General features: G+C 56.1%; 1 protein-coding gene across 1 annotated transcript in view; it reads left to right on the top strand.

Annotated features, from left to right (window-relative positions):
• Positions 1-16,314, top strand: part of ACTN4 (actinin alpha 4) — a 70,386-nt gene that overhangs the window by 35,121 nt on the left and 18,951 nt on the right. The window contains exons 2-8 of the mRNA XM_006215055.4: positions 7,104-7,218; positions 7,425-7,544; positions 10,592-10,678; positions 11,735-11,822; positions 13,477-13,555; positions 14,780-14,861; positions 15,581-15,666. Coding sequence (XP_006215117.1) covers positions 7,104-7,218; positions 7,425-7,544; positions 10,592-10,678; positions 11,735-11,822; positions 13,477-13,555; positions 14,780-14,861; positions 15,581-15,666 — 657 coding nt within the window. The remainder of the gene's footprint in view (positions 1-7,103; positions 7,219-7,424; positions 7,545-10,591; positions 10,679-11,734; positions 11,823-13,476; positions 13,556-14,779; positions 14,862-15,580; positions 15,667-16,314) is intronic.

The following is a 16,314-nucleotide window of genomic DNA, read 5'->3' as shown; positions in this document are numbered from 1 at the left end:
CTCACATGTATAATCTCAAAACTATTCCAGAGGCTTCTCAGAATCCCTGGATGGGTCCATGTAGATGTTGCCAAGGTGATCGCCTTTTTGCCTGTGCCGCTGGTAACCCAGATTCCAGAAGGCTTAGCCATCGGATCCTGAAAGCGCCCTTATACTTGGTGATGAAGGCCAGGGGCCAGGGGAGCAGTCTCTGCTTTCAAGAACTGAGAAGATGCCCCACTGGGGCCAGGCTCTGTCTGAGGCTGGGTAGCAGCCCGGCAGATGGACGATAAGAAGGGTGGTTGCCTACCCCGGGAATAAATAGCTGTCCCTCCCCTGTGTCCAAGCCCCCGACACCCTTCCTGACGTCTTGTGGAAGCAGGAACCATGGGCAGCGTCAGAGGCCACAGCAGACAAGGTGGGAGTTCAGGCGGTAGGACGGCGTCCTCCCCCTCAAAGCAGCTGGTGCCCCAGCGGAGCGGCAAACCCAAGACGGTATTAACAGAGACTGAGGTTTGAAAACTCCCAGCACCCTAGGGAACCCTGTCTTGCCTCTGAGTACCCTGGGGAAGTTTGCTTTGGCCCGTTAGTCCAGTCAGCCCTGGGCCAGGGGAAAGATACTCAGCTGGTCCTTCTGGGTCAGGCTGTTGGCCTGTGATGTCCTGCTGAGGGGATGGGCGGTACACACAGCAGAAGACGGGAATGCAGCACGAGGCAGCGAAAGGTTTTTCCTAACATCTCGTCCAGTGCGGAGTCAATGGAATCCACATGTGAGCATCTGCTGGCGGACTGGAATAGTCAGCCCCCGACCCGGGTCCAGGAGGCCTCCTCCGCCGGCGCCAAGAATCAGAGCCGGCAGCCCACCCCAGCCCGGGGTCTTGGGTGAGCCTGCATCTAGGTCCAAACCGACTTTGCAAGAGACTCCCTCTCATCTGGGTTTAGCAGAACTCCGGCTTCCAACCGACATTTCCCTCTGCACCACCCCCTTCAGGACTAAGAGCATGTTTTGTAACACGCAGTCTTTGGGAGGGAAGGGGAAGGGAAATGTTCCCGACTGGGTTAGCCGCATCCCACCAGAATCCTTTCTTCTTGCCCTTGCCATCACTCTGCTCCCTAGACTCGGTTGCCCCGTGTCTTTTGAATGTTCTGTCTCTTACAGGGTGATTGCCCCAGAGTTGAGAGGGTTTACCTCCTCGGGTTGGGGGAGGGAGTCATCGATGAATGGCTCGTTAAAGCCCACTGCTGCCACATTCCTGGCTGCTTAGGTCACCTCCTGAACAATATCCATCATTCATTCACCCAGCCGCCCCACATCCTGGCAACTGGGAGGGGTCCCTGTGACACAGGAAGGACTTTATGACAACGATGCTCAGCTTTCTCCCCCTCCCCCAACACAGTGACAAAGCAGAAACAGCGGGGGGTGGGGGGCTCTGAGGCTTCTCTTCCGGGGTGCACCATGGGCCTCTGCACAGGGAGTGGTGACAGTGGATCCCAAACAAACCCACAAGCCCATCCTCTCTTCTCCCACCGCCCCCTCTCCCCCCTCACACCCTGTGCTATTTTAGCAACCAGAGAAGAATCTTTAACAGGCTGCCAGTGTGCAGAGGCGAGTTCTGAAGACTCTTCTCTGTGGTTTTTTTCACATGTGTTCTTAAAGGCAAGTGAGTCCACATCCTTCCTTCCTCCCTTGATAGGTCAAGGGTGGGTGCACGCTCCCTTCACAGGACAGCAGGGCCAGGCCTGGTGCAGAAGGGCTACCGCTGGCACTGTTTGCCTGCCTCCCACACTGGGCTCAGGCTGCCTTTTAAGAAGCAGGTGGGCTTTGGGGGAAACTGCCCTGCCTGCCTCCCTTGCTCTGGGAGCTCACCTCCAGCCTAGGGACTGAGGCAGGACTGGGGCCCTTCTTGACTCAGTTCTGCAGGCTTGCAGGCTTTGCTTTGTCAGGTTGGTACGTAGCATTCATTCCACTCAGAGGGATGAGTGGCCACTCTGTGTTTTGTGTTTATTAGCTGTGTGGCCTTGGGCAAGTCACTTAACCTCTCTCTGCCTCAGTTTCCTCGTCTGTAAAATGGAGATGATGCTATCTCATATGACCACAGGGTTGGAGATTCTAAAGGACTGCTATGTGTAAGTGGTAATAACTAGCACTTAGCAGTTACTGCACGGTTACCTTTAGCTTGCCTCCCCCCACCACCAGCATGGAAATTCTGTTTTGCTTCCTCCCATGCCCAGGACCTGATAGGGGCTCCAAGTTAGGATTTGTTAGCCAGGGGAACGCACTGAGTGCCTCTCAGGCGAGGTGCTGGGGACACAGCCAATGTTCAGAGTCAGTACTGCCCCTGGAAAGTGACCTTGACAATAAAACCTAGCAAACCCACTGCTTTTTGCCTTTGCCTCCTCCCGCAGAGGACCAGTAGCTCTGGACCCTCCTAAATGAGCTTGAAACCTTGAACTTGCATTTCCCAGTCATGATAGTAGGCATTTCCCACAGGGCTCATCTGCCTTCCTCCTCCTGTCAAGTCTCTCTCAGAAGCTCTTTACCCTCTTTTTCCCCCTGGTCATCACACGTTTACCCTTGCCCCCTTCGGCTCAATCCTTAAACAGCAGCAGCCTTCTGAAGGCCCCACGAGGTCGGCCCTGCCAGCCTCACAGCACAACCCACTCTCCATTCCCTTCCTTCTCTCTCTAGCCAGGCTCTGGCCCGGCTACCGGAGGGCCTTTGCACACACAGTTCCCAATATCTGGAAAGTCTCCCTTATTTTTGTCTTATTTACTCGTTCTCAGTCAGGTCAGAGTTCGAGAAATCACCTCCGAAGGGAAACTTCCCCGTGTCTGCCCCACCAACAGTTGAGGAGTCATTCCTCAGCATCCGAAACACTCCCTTCAGCACCCTCTCTGGGGGTCGGAGGGAGGAGGGCACGTGAGCACTAACACCTCAGTGTGCGGCCGCCAGAGCCAGAGTCCCTGGCTTTAAATCTAGCTCTACCCTTCCACGTGTGTGACTACCTGTGCGCAAGTCATGTCACCTGCCTGACCCTGTTTCCTTATCTGTAAAGTGGGGGCAGAAATAGCCACTACTTCACAAGACAGTTGTGCGGATGAGAGAGGTTAATGCCTAGCAAAGTGCCTGGAACAATGTCCGGCGCATAGTTAGCTTATAAGTGCCTGCTGTGGTTTTCATAGGAGTGTCACTTCTGTGTAGTTGAGTAATCACTCACTTAAAGAGATCCATCCTCTCCCTCATCAGCCTGCGTCCGCTTTTGCTCACTACTATGGGTTCAGCACCAGGCCTGGCCCTGGGTCAACGTCATGTCAAGGGAAGGGGCATGGCCTGCCCCACAGTGACCTGGGGCATCGTGGAGCTGGTAGGTCATGATGGTGGTCAGGCTCCGTGGCTCGTGCTCCAAGAAATCTGCATCGCGGAGGGGTTATAGCGGGCCCACGAGGCCTCCATCTATAGAAACCACCCTCCACGCTACCCACCCCACACACCTCAGACTAAACCGGTAGGGAGAGGGAGTGTATAAGCAGAATGTTATTTTTGTAACCAAGTAGAAGCAGCTATGAATTTTTGATGTCTCATTGGAACTCCGGCTCCTCCTCACCAGTCAGACTGCGTGAGAAGTGGCCACGTGTGCTGCACTGGTCCCCAGGGGAGGCCTCGTGACTTGTGCTCCCTTTTGCCCAGAGCTCAGGGCCCCCTGAGCCTCCGGTGTCAGTAGATGCCCCTCGTCTTCAGGAAGAGAAAATGGCATGGTTGAGGGTGGGGGGCCTGTCGGCAGGGTTCCCGTTGTGTGTCTGTCAGGCTCGGCAGGGAGTTCTTCCTCCTCACCACCTAGGCCAGGCTAGTGGGTGTTCTCCTCAAGCACCTGCTGGGGCCTCTGCCTGCCTCCAGCCAAGGAGACAGAAGTGCAGGGCAGAGTTACCATTTATTTAAAAATAGATCTTTCCTTGACATTTGTTTAACACTGAATAGCTAATCTGTGCCAGGCACAGTCATAAGTGATTTACTTGCATCGTTTTGTTTAATCTTATTTAAGAGGGGAGCTTATTGTCTCCATTTCATCAACGAGGAACCTGAGGCTCATTGCTTCCCCAAGGTTACCCCACTGGCAGGTAGCCTCAGTGGCAGAGGTGAGATTTGAATCTAGGTCTGTGTGAGCCCCAAGACCGAGCTGTTGTTTCCTGACCAGGGTAGATGAGCAAAAGCGCAGAGATGGGATGCACGTTTGCAGGGTGGGGAGTGCCATGATCTTGTGAGGACATGTGGCTTGAACCCAGTGAGGCAAGGTGTAGTCAGAGCCCCTTTGCAGGCTGGAATAAGAGGGTCTCCTGCAATCTCATTTCCACTCCAAACCATGACTGTGGGATAAGGGTCTTTGCAAAGAGGCTGATCTCGCCCTTCCCAGGCATTGGGTGGGAAGCAGCTGGTGTGAATGTGTGTGCATGTCTGCGCGTGCTCAGTTCATCTGGCATGTTGTGCCAAGCTCTGTGCCAGGTGTTTTAAAGCATCTCTCCCCATTTAACTACAATCACAGGAGGTAGAATCTGGTAAGTCCATCCTATAGAGAAGGAAGCTGGGGTGTAAGTAGGCCAAGTCATTTGGTTGAAAACACAGAACAAGTAAGCCGAGAAGCTGGCATTCAGACGCCCAACCTCTGCCCCTTCAGAGCATTCAGGCGTCACCCAGGCAGGCCGAGGCGGGGAGGGGTGCTGTTCAGACACGTGCCTGGCCCTGCCTGCAGACCAGGTGCCTAGATCCTGGCCCAGCAGCTTCAGAGCCCCAGCAGGGCTAACCCTCTGGGAACTGCCCTCTTGCATCCTCAGTCGTAGGATGTGATGGGCCACTTTGCTGCCCAGCAGCATCTCTCAGGCCACATGCAAGAGCAGAGGCCCAGCATCCCCTCCACATCCTGCCCCAGCCTGGCCTGCTGCCACTCTCTACTTTACAGAATGGCCGAGTTCCACACCTGCTCGCTGCCTGCCACTGAGGCCGCTGGGCTTTGGGCATTCTAAAGGCACGTGAGACATGAGATGTAATTCCTACCCCCTGAGAGCACACGTACATGCATGCAACATCCAGCAAGGCCCACAGTGACTGGAGAATGCTGCCAGATGCCGAGGGCTGTGTGTGGGGGCGATGGTGGGTAGGACGTCAGGAGAGGAGAGGGTCCTGGAGACAGAAACTGCTGTTTACTGAGCATCTGCCGTGGGCTCTTCAGGCGTCGCCTCGAACCCTCCACTGACCGTGACCCAGGTGGTTGGTGTCTCCATCGCCCTGCTTCAAATGAGGAAACAGACGTTAAGAAGGTTGGCTAACTTGCCTGCCCGAGTGGTGTAACCAGCAGTCTAGCCCTCGTTTGTCTGAATTCAGAGCTGTGTGGGGAAGAAGCGTGGGAAGTGAGGTGGGGAAGGTGGATTCGTGTCTCCCTTAACGAGAACCTGCCCTTGGCTGGAGCCCAAAGTAGCTCATGGTTGCAGGGAGGCAGAAGGCAGCACCGAACTGTTAAGAGGGCAGAGAAAATGGAGACAGATCTGCAGAGGAGGGGGCAGCCAAGTCAGAACCGGGCTGGGGCAAGCAAGTCAGTGCGAGTGTCCGGGAGGAGCTGCACTTGGACTGGTTTTGAGGGATGGGTAGGTGCGGGCTGGGACGAGGCAGATGCAGGGCAAAGACACCCTTAGCTGAGCAAACAGCCTCATACTGGGTATCTGTCTCCAAGGTAGAGAAACTCTTCTTCCTGTTGGCAGGAGGCAGAATGAGGGTGCCCTGGCGCACTCACAGGTCCCCCCCACCCCAGATTGGGACTTGGAAGGAAACCTCACACCCGTGGTGCAGCGTGTTAATTAGGCCGCTTCTTTGTCTGGGAGGGGCCTTGTGTTGAGTCTCCGAATGAGCAGGACTGGTGACAGTTGTCAGAACACACGGTGCGTGGCCGGAGGCTCCTTGGAAGCCCCTTGTCCCCTCACATGGCCCCTGCCTGCACCCAGGCACGGAGTGGGGTCTTGCGCGTTCCTGGCTGTCTGCCCACATCCACGCTGGGCCTGCAGATGGAGTGGGGCAGGGAGGGGGGCTCCCGTGAGAAACAGACGTGGGGTTTTTCCCAGACCCCGCTGCAGAGGCTGCGTGGGCTGGTCTCCCCAGAAGGCGTCTGGGCACGTCTGAGTTAACTGATGTGACGCACTTCCCTGGCTCTGATGTCTGATAACGTGCCCCAGGCAGCAGGGGGCCGACTGCCGGTACCACCAGGAGGCCCTGTGCCCTGTGCTTGGTGCCCTGTGCTCTAGTTTGGGATTGGGCTTCTTGTCTCTGGGCCTCTCCACCCTTTGAGTTCCAGCATCTGTGTGCCCTGCGATTGTCAGACGTGGTTGCCTAACCCTGGAGCAGGAGGGGGCCTGAGTCCCACTTGCCATCCAGCCCCCTCTGAGATACATTGGATCTTAAGATTTGGAAGAGTGGGGCATGGAATGTTCTCCAGGGAATAGAGGGTGTCTGGCCTCTAGGGAAACAACCTACATGGGAGCATCACAGGTCTCAGAGGATCTGTGCTCCTGGCCTTTGAGGGGAGGTGTTGCCGTTGGGCCGCCCACAGCTCGAAGAGGGACTGACTTGAGGAAACCTTAAGTTTACAGGAGGCTTATTTTCCAAGTGCTTCCTGTCCCGGGTCATCTCTGTGCCAGTGATGGGGAAATTGCTGCACGAGCTCCTCCTACCTGCTCTGCCGCCTAGGGGGATGGAGGGCTGAGGTGTCTAAGAGAACATGTCCACAAGAGGAGAGCAGGGCCCCTGCCACTTGGTTCCAGCTCGGGGGCTGGCTCAGTCAGCCCCTTGGTCTGAGGCGGGTACCCCGGCTCACTCAGGGTGTGGTGGAGCCTGCACTTCCTCCGAGGCTGGCTGACTCAGGTGCCAGTCCACGTTCTGCCTCTCATCACCCCGGGGATCATGAGCCTCAGTTTCCTCGGATCGACCTGCCTGGGTCGCTGTAAAGATCAGAAACAGTGTAGATAAAGGGTGGGGCCCCAAGGTGGCTGTGTTGTCGCAGGGTCAGGGCTGTGACCCAGCCGCTTTGCTCAAGAGCCGAGAGCCACACTGAGCCTCCAGGCCATGCTCTGTTCTGCCTCCCCAGACCTTCACAGCCTGGTGCAACTCCCACCTGCGGAAGGCCGGCACGCAGATTGAGAACATCGACGAGGACTTCCGAGACGGGCTCAAGCTCATGCTCCTCCTGGAGGTCATTTCAGGTGAGGCTCCCCTCCCACCAGGTGTGGCCCACACCTGGTCACAGCAGGTCCTGGGACGCTGCGCTGCCAACCCTTGCTGTCCTGCTGCTGCTGGGGGAGAGCAAGGCCTTTACCGTCTGCAGCAGCCATGCAGCCGTGCTGGCCTGTTCTTGGCACAGTGGGGGCCCTAAAGCTCCTCTCCCTCTCTCTTGGTGTTTGGCCCTCAGGGGAGCGGTTACCTAAGCCAGAGCGGGGCAAGATGAGAGTGCACAAAATCAACAATGTGAACAAAGCACTGGACTTCATCGCCAGTAAAGGAGTCAAGCTGGTCTCCATCGGGGCGGAAGGTGAGCTTGGATGGGGCCCGACCTCTGCCTTCTGAACAGAACTTGTGTTGGTGCTTGGGGATGTTTAAAGCCTCAGATATACCCAGTGACTGCCCTTAATGGTGCACCCCACCCCGACACACACACACACACTCTCTCTCTCTCTCTCTCCCCAAGACTGGGGAATCCAGTATGCCCAGTCATGTGGCACAGGCTTCTTGCATGGGGGAGGAATGGCTTTGACTCGGACCCTGGACACCCTCACTCACCCTCCTCGTGCTGGACCCTAGGGTCACAGACTGACTGTGACATGGCATCTCTCTGTGCCAGGAGTACCTTCACCCTTAGGCCCTGCCTGGTGTCTGTGGGCGAGAAGGGCACTCCAGGCCTGGTGTCAGGGCTCTGGGGCAGGGAGTGTGAGTCTAAAGGTCAGTAGCTAGACTTTGCTGGCTACACAGCCTGGGAGAGTGTGGTCTTTTGAGTGGATACCCAGGGTCCCCTGGGCCCCGTGCAGATACCCGGGACTGTGACCCCTTACTCCAGGCCCTCACTGGAGCAGCAGTGTGCTGGAGTGCTGGCCCTCCAGCTGCAGGCTCTTGTCTCCAGCTCACAGGCGCCTTTGGAGACTAGGTGAGGCCTGATGGAGCCCAGAAGCTCCCCATCAGCCTGGGCTTCCAGTTCTGCTCATTAGAGCAGTTTCCTACGCCTGACATCCATGTTGTCCCAGCTTTTAGAAAAACAAAGAAAACTAATTGCCATTAATGACAGGGCTCTGAGAGTTTGGCCAAGACTCCAGGCTAGAATACACGTACCCTGTTCCAAGGCTCTGCCCCCGCCTGGGACCTCTCCGGGGCAGGGTGCCAAGGCTCGCATGCCACAGTCAGTCAAGGTGGTTGGTGGTGTTTTTTTTTCGTTTTTGTTTTTTAAATCAAAACCCTGAATTCAATCAGACCCTGAGATTTTTTTGTCCTTCCATGGATCTTTCCTCCTGGCTCCCCTCCACCCTTCTGCTTCTCACAGCTGCATTTATTTTGCTCAAATGCTCACCTGTAAATAAAGAAGGGGTTAGAGGAGAGACCCATGGCAGTCATTAGTTTTCATTTGGGGAAAACCTCCGTCTAAAAATTTTCTCTGTTCATGCCCAAACTGGTTCACTCCCCATCCCTGTGACCATCCAGCCTCCGGAGAGCAGCTGACTGGAAAAGTCCCAAGGGCTTTGGAATACCCGAGAGCCCCAGCCCCCACCCGCCCCCATCTCCCTGTCCCCCAACACCATCTAGGCAGTTGCAGGAACATGGCTCCCTGGTGGGGGCTGTGAGAGCGGACAAGAGTCGGAGGCACAGCTGCAGGCCCGAGTAGCAGCTGGTGGGTGTGTCATGAGAGCGGCCGTCTTCCTCTCCTCACAGGAGCTCTCTGAGCCCCCCATGACCAGCTTGCTTGTGGCACCGGCTGGGTATGGGCGCTGCGGCCTCCTCTCCAGATGGTACCCGTCCCTGGCTCTGGGGTGCCTGGCCCTCAGGAGGAACGCAGTGTAGAGTTCCTGAATGAATCACCGCCTTTGCCCCATGCTGGGAAGGCTTGGCCTGGTTTCCGGGTGTGGGGTTCTTAGGCCCTGGGAAAGGGCTGGACAGACATCGTGTCCTTCCCTTGCCTCCTGGCAGCCAGCTATGCATATTTCCTCATCCTGAAACCCTAAAGCCAAAAGCTGCCCTCAGCCATCAGCTCCATGACTTCGCTGTGGCGAGCTTCTCATGGGGCTAAAAGAGCCCTTCCCCTTTCCTCACAGGTGTGTCCTCACGAAAGGTTGGGGACCACTCTACCTCCTTCCCAAATCAAGCCCACCTAGAGTTTTCTGCTCTCGAGGCCGGTGAGCAAGGTCTCCGGAACTGTGCCTCCCTGTCCTCTCTCCTCACATCCAGTGTGTGAGATGCGTAGGGGTGAGAGGCCTCAGAGGACAGCCAGACGTATGTCCAGGCCACGGTTTCCGGGATGAGGCCACTTCTCTCACCCGGCAGTAGACACACATGCCCGAGTGCTGCAGAGGTGATTTTTCTCTTACGTTGCTGAAGCTGAAGAATGTATGGTCCAAACCCTTCTCTCTCACTCCCAGAAGTTTGAGAGAGTGGTTGGTTTTCAGTTCGTTAAGAAAGCACTCATTTATCAGCCAGACCATGTGTCTCCTCTCCCCTTCTTACACATCATGTCTTTCTGAAGGGCCCGGTCCAGGCACTGGGGGTGCATTGATCACGAGGGTAGACCGTGAACAAGCGAACAACCCAACAAATGTCAGTGTGAGGGGAAGGGCAGAATGTGGGAAAGAGAGGCACCGGCGTGGTCAAGGGAACCGTTCTGGGGAAGTGACATATAAGCAGAGGCTTACAGCATGGGAAGGACCAGCCGTCTGAGGGAAGTATCCAGGGGTGCACTTCAGGGCGGGGGTATGACAGGAAGTGTGAAATCCTTAAAGCAAGAAAGAGCTGGCTTGCTGAAAGGATGCAGCTAGAGAATGCTGAGGAGGGAGGGGCCGGGTCACCCAGGACAGGCCTTACACGCCGAACTCCGGAACATGGGCCTGTTTCAGGCGTAGCCGGGCTTTCAGCAGGCGAGTGGCACAAATCTGAAAAAGCGACTGCCCTCACTGCTGCGTGGGGGTGGGTAACGGGGGATGGAGGAGGCGGCGGCTTGGACGAAGGTGGCGGCAGTGGGGTCGGAAGGAAGCGGACAGACTCTCCACAGAGACCAGTGCAGCACACCCCCGCTGGCGGGGAGGCATGCCCACAAAGATGTGATGGGGGCTGAAAACGCAGGGCCCAGTTCCTGGGAAAAGGCCAGGGTGGCCGAGAACACGTGTACAGAAGCCTGGAGACACTAAGCAGCAGAAGACTTTTGGGACAGCACTTCTCAGAGTGTCCAGCGGACACCTCCCAGTAAGGATGGTGGAGGGCAGCAGGCCTGGGCGGCTCTGTCCTGTGATTGGAATTAATCCCTAGATAGCTGGAGACCACCTGGGGAGTCTCACTCTGGTTTTAACAAACTTCTCGCCCTCTGCCCCCTTTCCCTGCATGCAGAGATTGTGGATGGCAATGCAAAGATGACCCTGGGAATGATCTGGACCATCATCCTCAGGTTCGCCATCCAGGACATCTCTGTGGAAGGTAAGAGCCGAGAGCCCACTGACCAGCGAAGAACAACCTTTTCTCCCCACTCTGCTTCCACCCGAGTTGAGAGAAGTTAAATTAGGATTTCGGGCATTTTGTCTTCATGCTTCAAGGCTCTTTTCTATTTGCGGGTGTCACTCCCAGGGCCCGGCCCTGCAGAGGGGTGGTTAGTGGAGGTGCTGGCCCAGGCTGCAGATGGAGGGGGTCCCTGCTGCAGCCGACCAGCTCTGGTATCCACGCAGAGCACTTTTGCTCTTTCAGCTTCCCTCTCAGAGACCCTCACACCACCCTTGTCAAGCGGGCATGATTGGCCCCATTTTACAGTCAAGGAACTGTGGAGTCACCAAGCAAACTGTTGATAGATTCAGGTCTGGTCTCATTCTCTTGGGGGAGAGCGCTTGCTTTCACTCAGCCTCCCACCCTCGGACCTTTGCCTCTGTGGACCTGGAGTCAAGTCCAGGTGCCACAGAATGAGAAAAGCCACTGAACCAGTGTGTGGAGGGGGCTGCTGGCGACAGGCCACAGCAGCGACCAGGACCGACATGTTCCCTGCCCTCATAGCACTCCTAGTCAGAGCTGTCCACAGGGAGTAGAGGGACCTCCTAAGACCCTGCCACTCTGCTTCTTTGAAACTGCAGCCAGGTCTGGAGACCTTGAGGGCGCTGGGCCCTTGGCCAAGTCTTCATTCTATTCAGAAGAGGCCAGGCCACATCAAAGACTTATTTGGCTGTGTCTCCCAGCAGTTAAAGGCATAGGCTTTGTGGTCAGAAATATGGCTCAGGTTCAGGCCCTGATGCTGTCCTGTCACTGCCACTTCCTGGGGTGACACTGGACAAGTGCCCACTCCTGGGGGCCTGGCATGCCGGTCGTGGTGAGGATCAACAGAGGCCTGCCCGTATCGAGTGGGAGGACTGTTGCTACTGTTTCTGTCTGAGGACCTCTCCCCCAGGTTCCGTCTGACCTTTACGCCTGAGCTGAAAGTGTGATCCAGCTGGACTGGGTTCTGAGCGTTCAGTTTTGAGCCAGTGCTCACTGTCCTCATGTGTTTTGCAGAGACCTCTGCCAAGGAAGGGCTCCTTCTGTGGTGCCAGAGAAAGACGGCCCCATATAAGAACGTCAATGTGCAGAACTTCCACATCAGGTGAGCTGAAGCACCCCGCCCACGTCAGGCCCATGCTTCTTCCCAGGACCTGAGACACTGCCTTCCCATCTGCCCTCTTTTCCTGTGGTTTTGTTATGGTCTGTGAGATGCAAGCTCTCAGGGAGCCATCCCCCTGCCCTGACCCCCATGAACCCCTTGGAAGTTCCCATGCATATTCTGGGGCAGGCAGCAGTTGGCCTTGCCGTCCCCGGCTGAAGGTGTTAAGAGCCATCACTCTGGCAGGCCTTTTAGAATCTTCCTTCTCCCCAGGCAAGGTAACTCAGAAGCAACAACAAACTCTTCCTTTATTTTGACCTCTCAAGAGGGACTCGTCCTTTAGAGCTGCTAGTGAATTTAGTGCTGGGGAAAATGCACTGTGTCCACTTGGCCTGTCACAGGTCTGCTCTCCCTCAGGCGAGAGAGGGAAATGAGTGTGTCCAGGAGCGTGGCATGGCCTGGGGGTTAGGAGCACAGGCTTTAGGGGCGGCCCTGAGTTCAGATCTGGTCTAGCCCTGTGACTTCACCCCTCTGAGCCTCTGGTGTCCTCCTCGGGTAGATGGACCAGGCAGAGGGCACACAGGGGAATGAAGAATGGGGCCTCGGGATCCACAGAGGTCGTCCTGTGTCCTCGGGCTCCCCGGGGCCCTGGCACTGGACTTTGGGGACCATTGTGTTCTACCATGAATAGCATGTGGTCCCTCCCTTGTTCTCTCTGTGTCTCCTTCCTCTTCCTGCCACCAGCTGGCTGGTCCTGTGTGCACTTCTCATTCCTTTATTTATTCAGTAACTAAATATCTGTGGAGTGCCTACTGTGTGCCAAGAGCAGGGATACAGTAGCACTGAAATAAAGTCCCCGCCCTTGGAAGGTTACACTGCAGCGGGGGACCCTGTGTTCACAAAGCTGTTCATAAACCAATAAAGTAATTTCAGGTAGTGAGAAGGGCCATATAAAGATGACAAAATAGGACACGGTAATAGAAAGTAACCAGGAAGAGCTCCACGGTCAGGGGAATCTTTCTAAGGAGGTGACATTAAACTTGACCTCTGAGGGAACTAGCCGTTATAGGAGCTCAGTGAGGAGGATGTGACAAGTCTGGCCTGTGACCAGCCGTCACTTTCCTCTGAACAGAGACCCTCATGCCAAGCCACATCCTGGCATCTCGCCAGCCCTCGGGTCGGGTCAGCCAAGGTGCAGAGGGCCCAGCGCACAGGCCCCACCTCCGCAGCCGCTTGTCCAGCTCAGTGGGCCATGCACGTACAGCGCTCAGCAGGCCCCGGCTGCCTCGTTAACCGCAGTCAGGTAGCACTTGTCACGTGTTAGACATCAGCCTAAGCCTCATGTCTTTACTCATTTAATGCTCACAACAGCCCAATGCGGTGTAGGTACTGTGGTTATTCCCATTTTATAGACATGGAAACTGAAGTATCAGGAGGTTATAGGATTTGCCCAAGGTCACACTGACAGTGTGAGTGAGGGGAAGAGCCTGGATTTTCCCTGGACTGTACAGCTCCAACTTCACACCCACGCCAGCCTGCCATACCTCCAAACTACCTCACTGAACGGGAGTTCATCATTCCTGTGGGTGTCCAGGGTCCACAGCGCTCCCATGACAGTGGGAGGCCCTCCTCATAACCTTGGCCTTTCCATCCTCAGCTGGAAGGACGGTCTTGCCTTCAATGCCCTGATCCACCGGCACAGACCCGAGCTGATCGAGTATGACAAGCTGAGAAAGGTATGCATCTCATGCTTCCGTCAGCAGCCCACAGACACCCTGGGGCTGACCTATCTCTGAGCCCCCGTCCCCAAGCCCGTCTGTCACTGGTGTCCAAGGCTGGACTCTGTGCTCAGATGGGTAGGCTGGGGAAGCCTTATGCCAGCTGTCACTAGACCCCAGGCTCAGTGGCTGATTCTTACCTCTCTTGCTCCCCTTGAGGACTGTCCCCTTCTCCCTCTGTGGACACTGCAACTGTCTGGTTATTTTAGGGCCTGTCCAGCCATGCCTTCCAGCTCCCCTTACTTAACCGTCTAAATTCTGGAAGCATTCACTCTGCCCAAGGGAGGAGGGGTAAGGCATTCTAAGCCATCACCGCCAACAGCCCTTTCCTGTTCAGGGTCCTGTTCTGTTTTGCCTGTATAAAGTGTATAAAACCCAGGCCCTGCCCTCTAGAAGCTCCCAGCCTCGTGAGGAAGGCAGGACAATTGTGTCCAGAGCAAACCAGCCACACGAGGCCATGCACATATGCTCAGGCTACATGGGGGTGGGGAGGAAGTAGGACCGGACCAGTGTTGCAGAGAAAGGATGGCACACCTGAGCTGGCTTGGTCGGGAAGGGCCGCTGAGGAAGGAGGCAGCCTAGGGCCAGCCAGGGCATTCCAGGTGGGGTTGACACAGGCCTGCACTTTGCCCATTCAAGTCACAGTGAGTAATCAAATTGGAAAAATCACTAGAAAGCTGTGAAAGCATGTGAGAGAGGGTCAGGGTGAAGTGGGTTCTGTAAGCAGTGGGGAGGCGGTGTGAAGGGGTGTCGTAGGGAGGCTGGAACGGGGAAGCGCTCCATTTACTCCCTGCCTCCCCTCTTCCACCGTCAGGCCTGGACCACAGTGTCTGAATTTCAGGGCAGGGCTCTTAATCTGGAGGCTGGGGTTGACTGGTTATGGTGAGGAGAGAGCATGCCTGCTTAGTTTCTGGAGAACAGATCATTTTTTTTCCTGAAGAAAAGGTCCAAGTTTGCCCCACAGAGGTTTCCAGAGGTGTTCCTTTGGATACGAATTGACCTTATCCGGGTGTCCCCCCCGTCTACCCCCACCCATGGCAGCACAGGTGGCTGAGGACTGCCTGAAGAAAGCTTTCCAGTCCTACCCCTTCCCAAGATCTCTCCCTTCCAGGCCAGCTCTTGTTCCTTCTGCTTGTGCGTCCTGCCCCTGACTGAGTTCCTCCTCCTCCCCTCTTCCCCCAGGACGACCCTGTCACCAACCTAAACAATGCCTTTGAAGTGGCTGAGAAATACCTAGACATCCCCAAGATGTTGGATGCAGAGGGTAAGTACAGCCCTTTCTTCAGCTGGGACCCTGTTTGGTGGGCGTGTCTTGGAACATCAGGTTGCTGGTGGAGCCAGTGAGACTGTCTAAAAGAATCTGCATGAACCGGGGACAGTGGTGTCACCTGGGAGCCAGAGCAGGAGCAGCCTGAACAGACCAGACAGGGATGGAGAAGGGTGGGGAAGGGGTCCTTAAAGAGAGTCAGCTCTCGGAGGCTGCCTTTTGAGCCTGAGGCCAGGAGCCCTTCTCAGGAGGGACGAAGGAGGCGTCCAGGAAGGTGACTCCTGCAAATAACCCCAGCCTCTGCCTTCCCCGCCTGCTGCAGGCCTGGAGTCTGGAGCCCACCAAAGTGGAGTGTTTTTCCTTTTCCGCTTTGCCCCATTTCCCAGCCATGCACCACCCCCATCCAGGACCCATGCCTCTGGCCTCTGGTGGCCCTTGGGTTTGACTGTCCAGCAGTCCCTTGAGGCCATTCTCAGAGAGAGGAAGTGGCCTCGTTTTAATCCATTTCCCACAGCCTTGGCCTTTTCAGTGACCATGGGGGATGGAGGGGCCAGGGGTGTGGCCAAGCACGCTGGAGTCACCAAGGGTCACTGAAATCAGCTCTGAGGGTCCTTCTCCCAGGATGGCTGTGGCCTGGGAGCCTATGGATCCCGGTGAGTGACCCGCCCCCTCCCCCGCCCCGCTTGGGCGGTTTAACCCTTGTCGTTCACTTGCAGACATCGTGAACACGGCCCGGCCCGACGAGAAGGCCATAATGACCTATGTGTCCAGCTTCTACCATGCCTTTTCGGGAGCGCAGAAGGTACCGGGCAGGGCCAGGCAGGCCCACCTCGCCGCCACTGCCCAATGCCGCTGCTGCCTCTCGCCTCCCATGCTCACCTCATTTCTCTTGCAGACGGCAGTGGCCTCTCTCCGACTGGAAGCCACACCCCAGCTCCTTGGCATTGCTACCCATTTAGTCTTTGCTCACAGTATCTGTTGAGTGCCTGATCTGTGCCAGGCTCTGTTCCAGGCACTGAGGATACAGTCAGTGACTGAGTTGGGAAGGTCCCTCCACTCATGGAGCTGACATTGTAGTGGGCAAGATAAACAACAGGCATGTTCCTAGATAAAGTAATTTCATGTGGTGACAGGTGCAGTAGAGAACATGGGACAGGATGGTGGGCTAGAGATACATGGGGGCTACTTCAGCTGAGACCACTGGGAGAGGCACAATGAGCAGGAGCTCAAGGAGTTGGAAGATGTGCAGGAAAAGTGTTCCAGGTGGCGGGTGGAGCAAGTGCAAAGGCCCTGAGGCATAGATAAGCTTGGCTTATGCTAGGAATGACTGGAGACAGTAAGAGAGGAAAGGAAAATGAGGTCGGAGAAGATGACGGGACCAGGCTGTGTAGGACCATTGAGGTCTGGGATCAGGAGTTTGGATTTTATTCTGGGGCCCCAGGAGACAGTT

The sequence above is a fragment of the Vicugna pacos genome, chromosome 9 (genome assembly GCF_048564905.1).
Source record: "Vicugna pacos chromosome 9, VicPac4, whole genome shotgun sequence".
Taxonomy (NCBI): domain Eukaryota; kingdom Metazoa; phylum Chordata; class Mammalia; order Artiodactyla; family Camelidae; genus Vicugna; species Vicugna pacos.
Note: the sequence above shows the minus strand (reverse complement) of the source record. Positions and strands in the feature narration are given on the sequence as shown.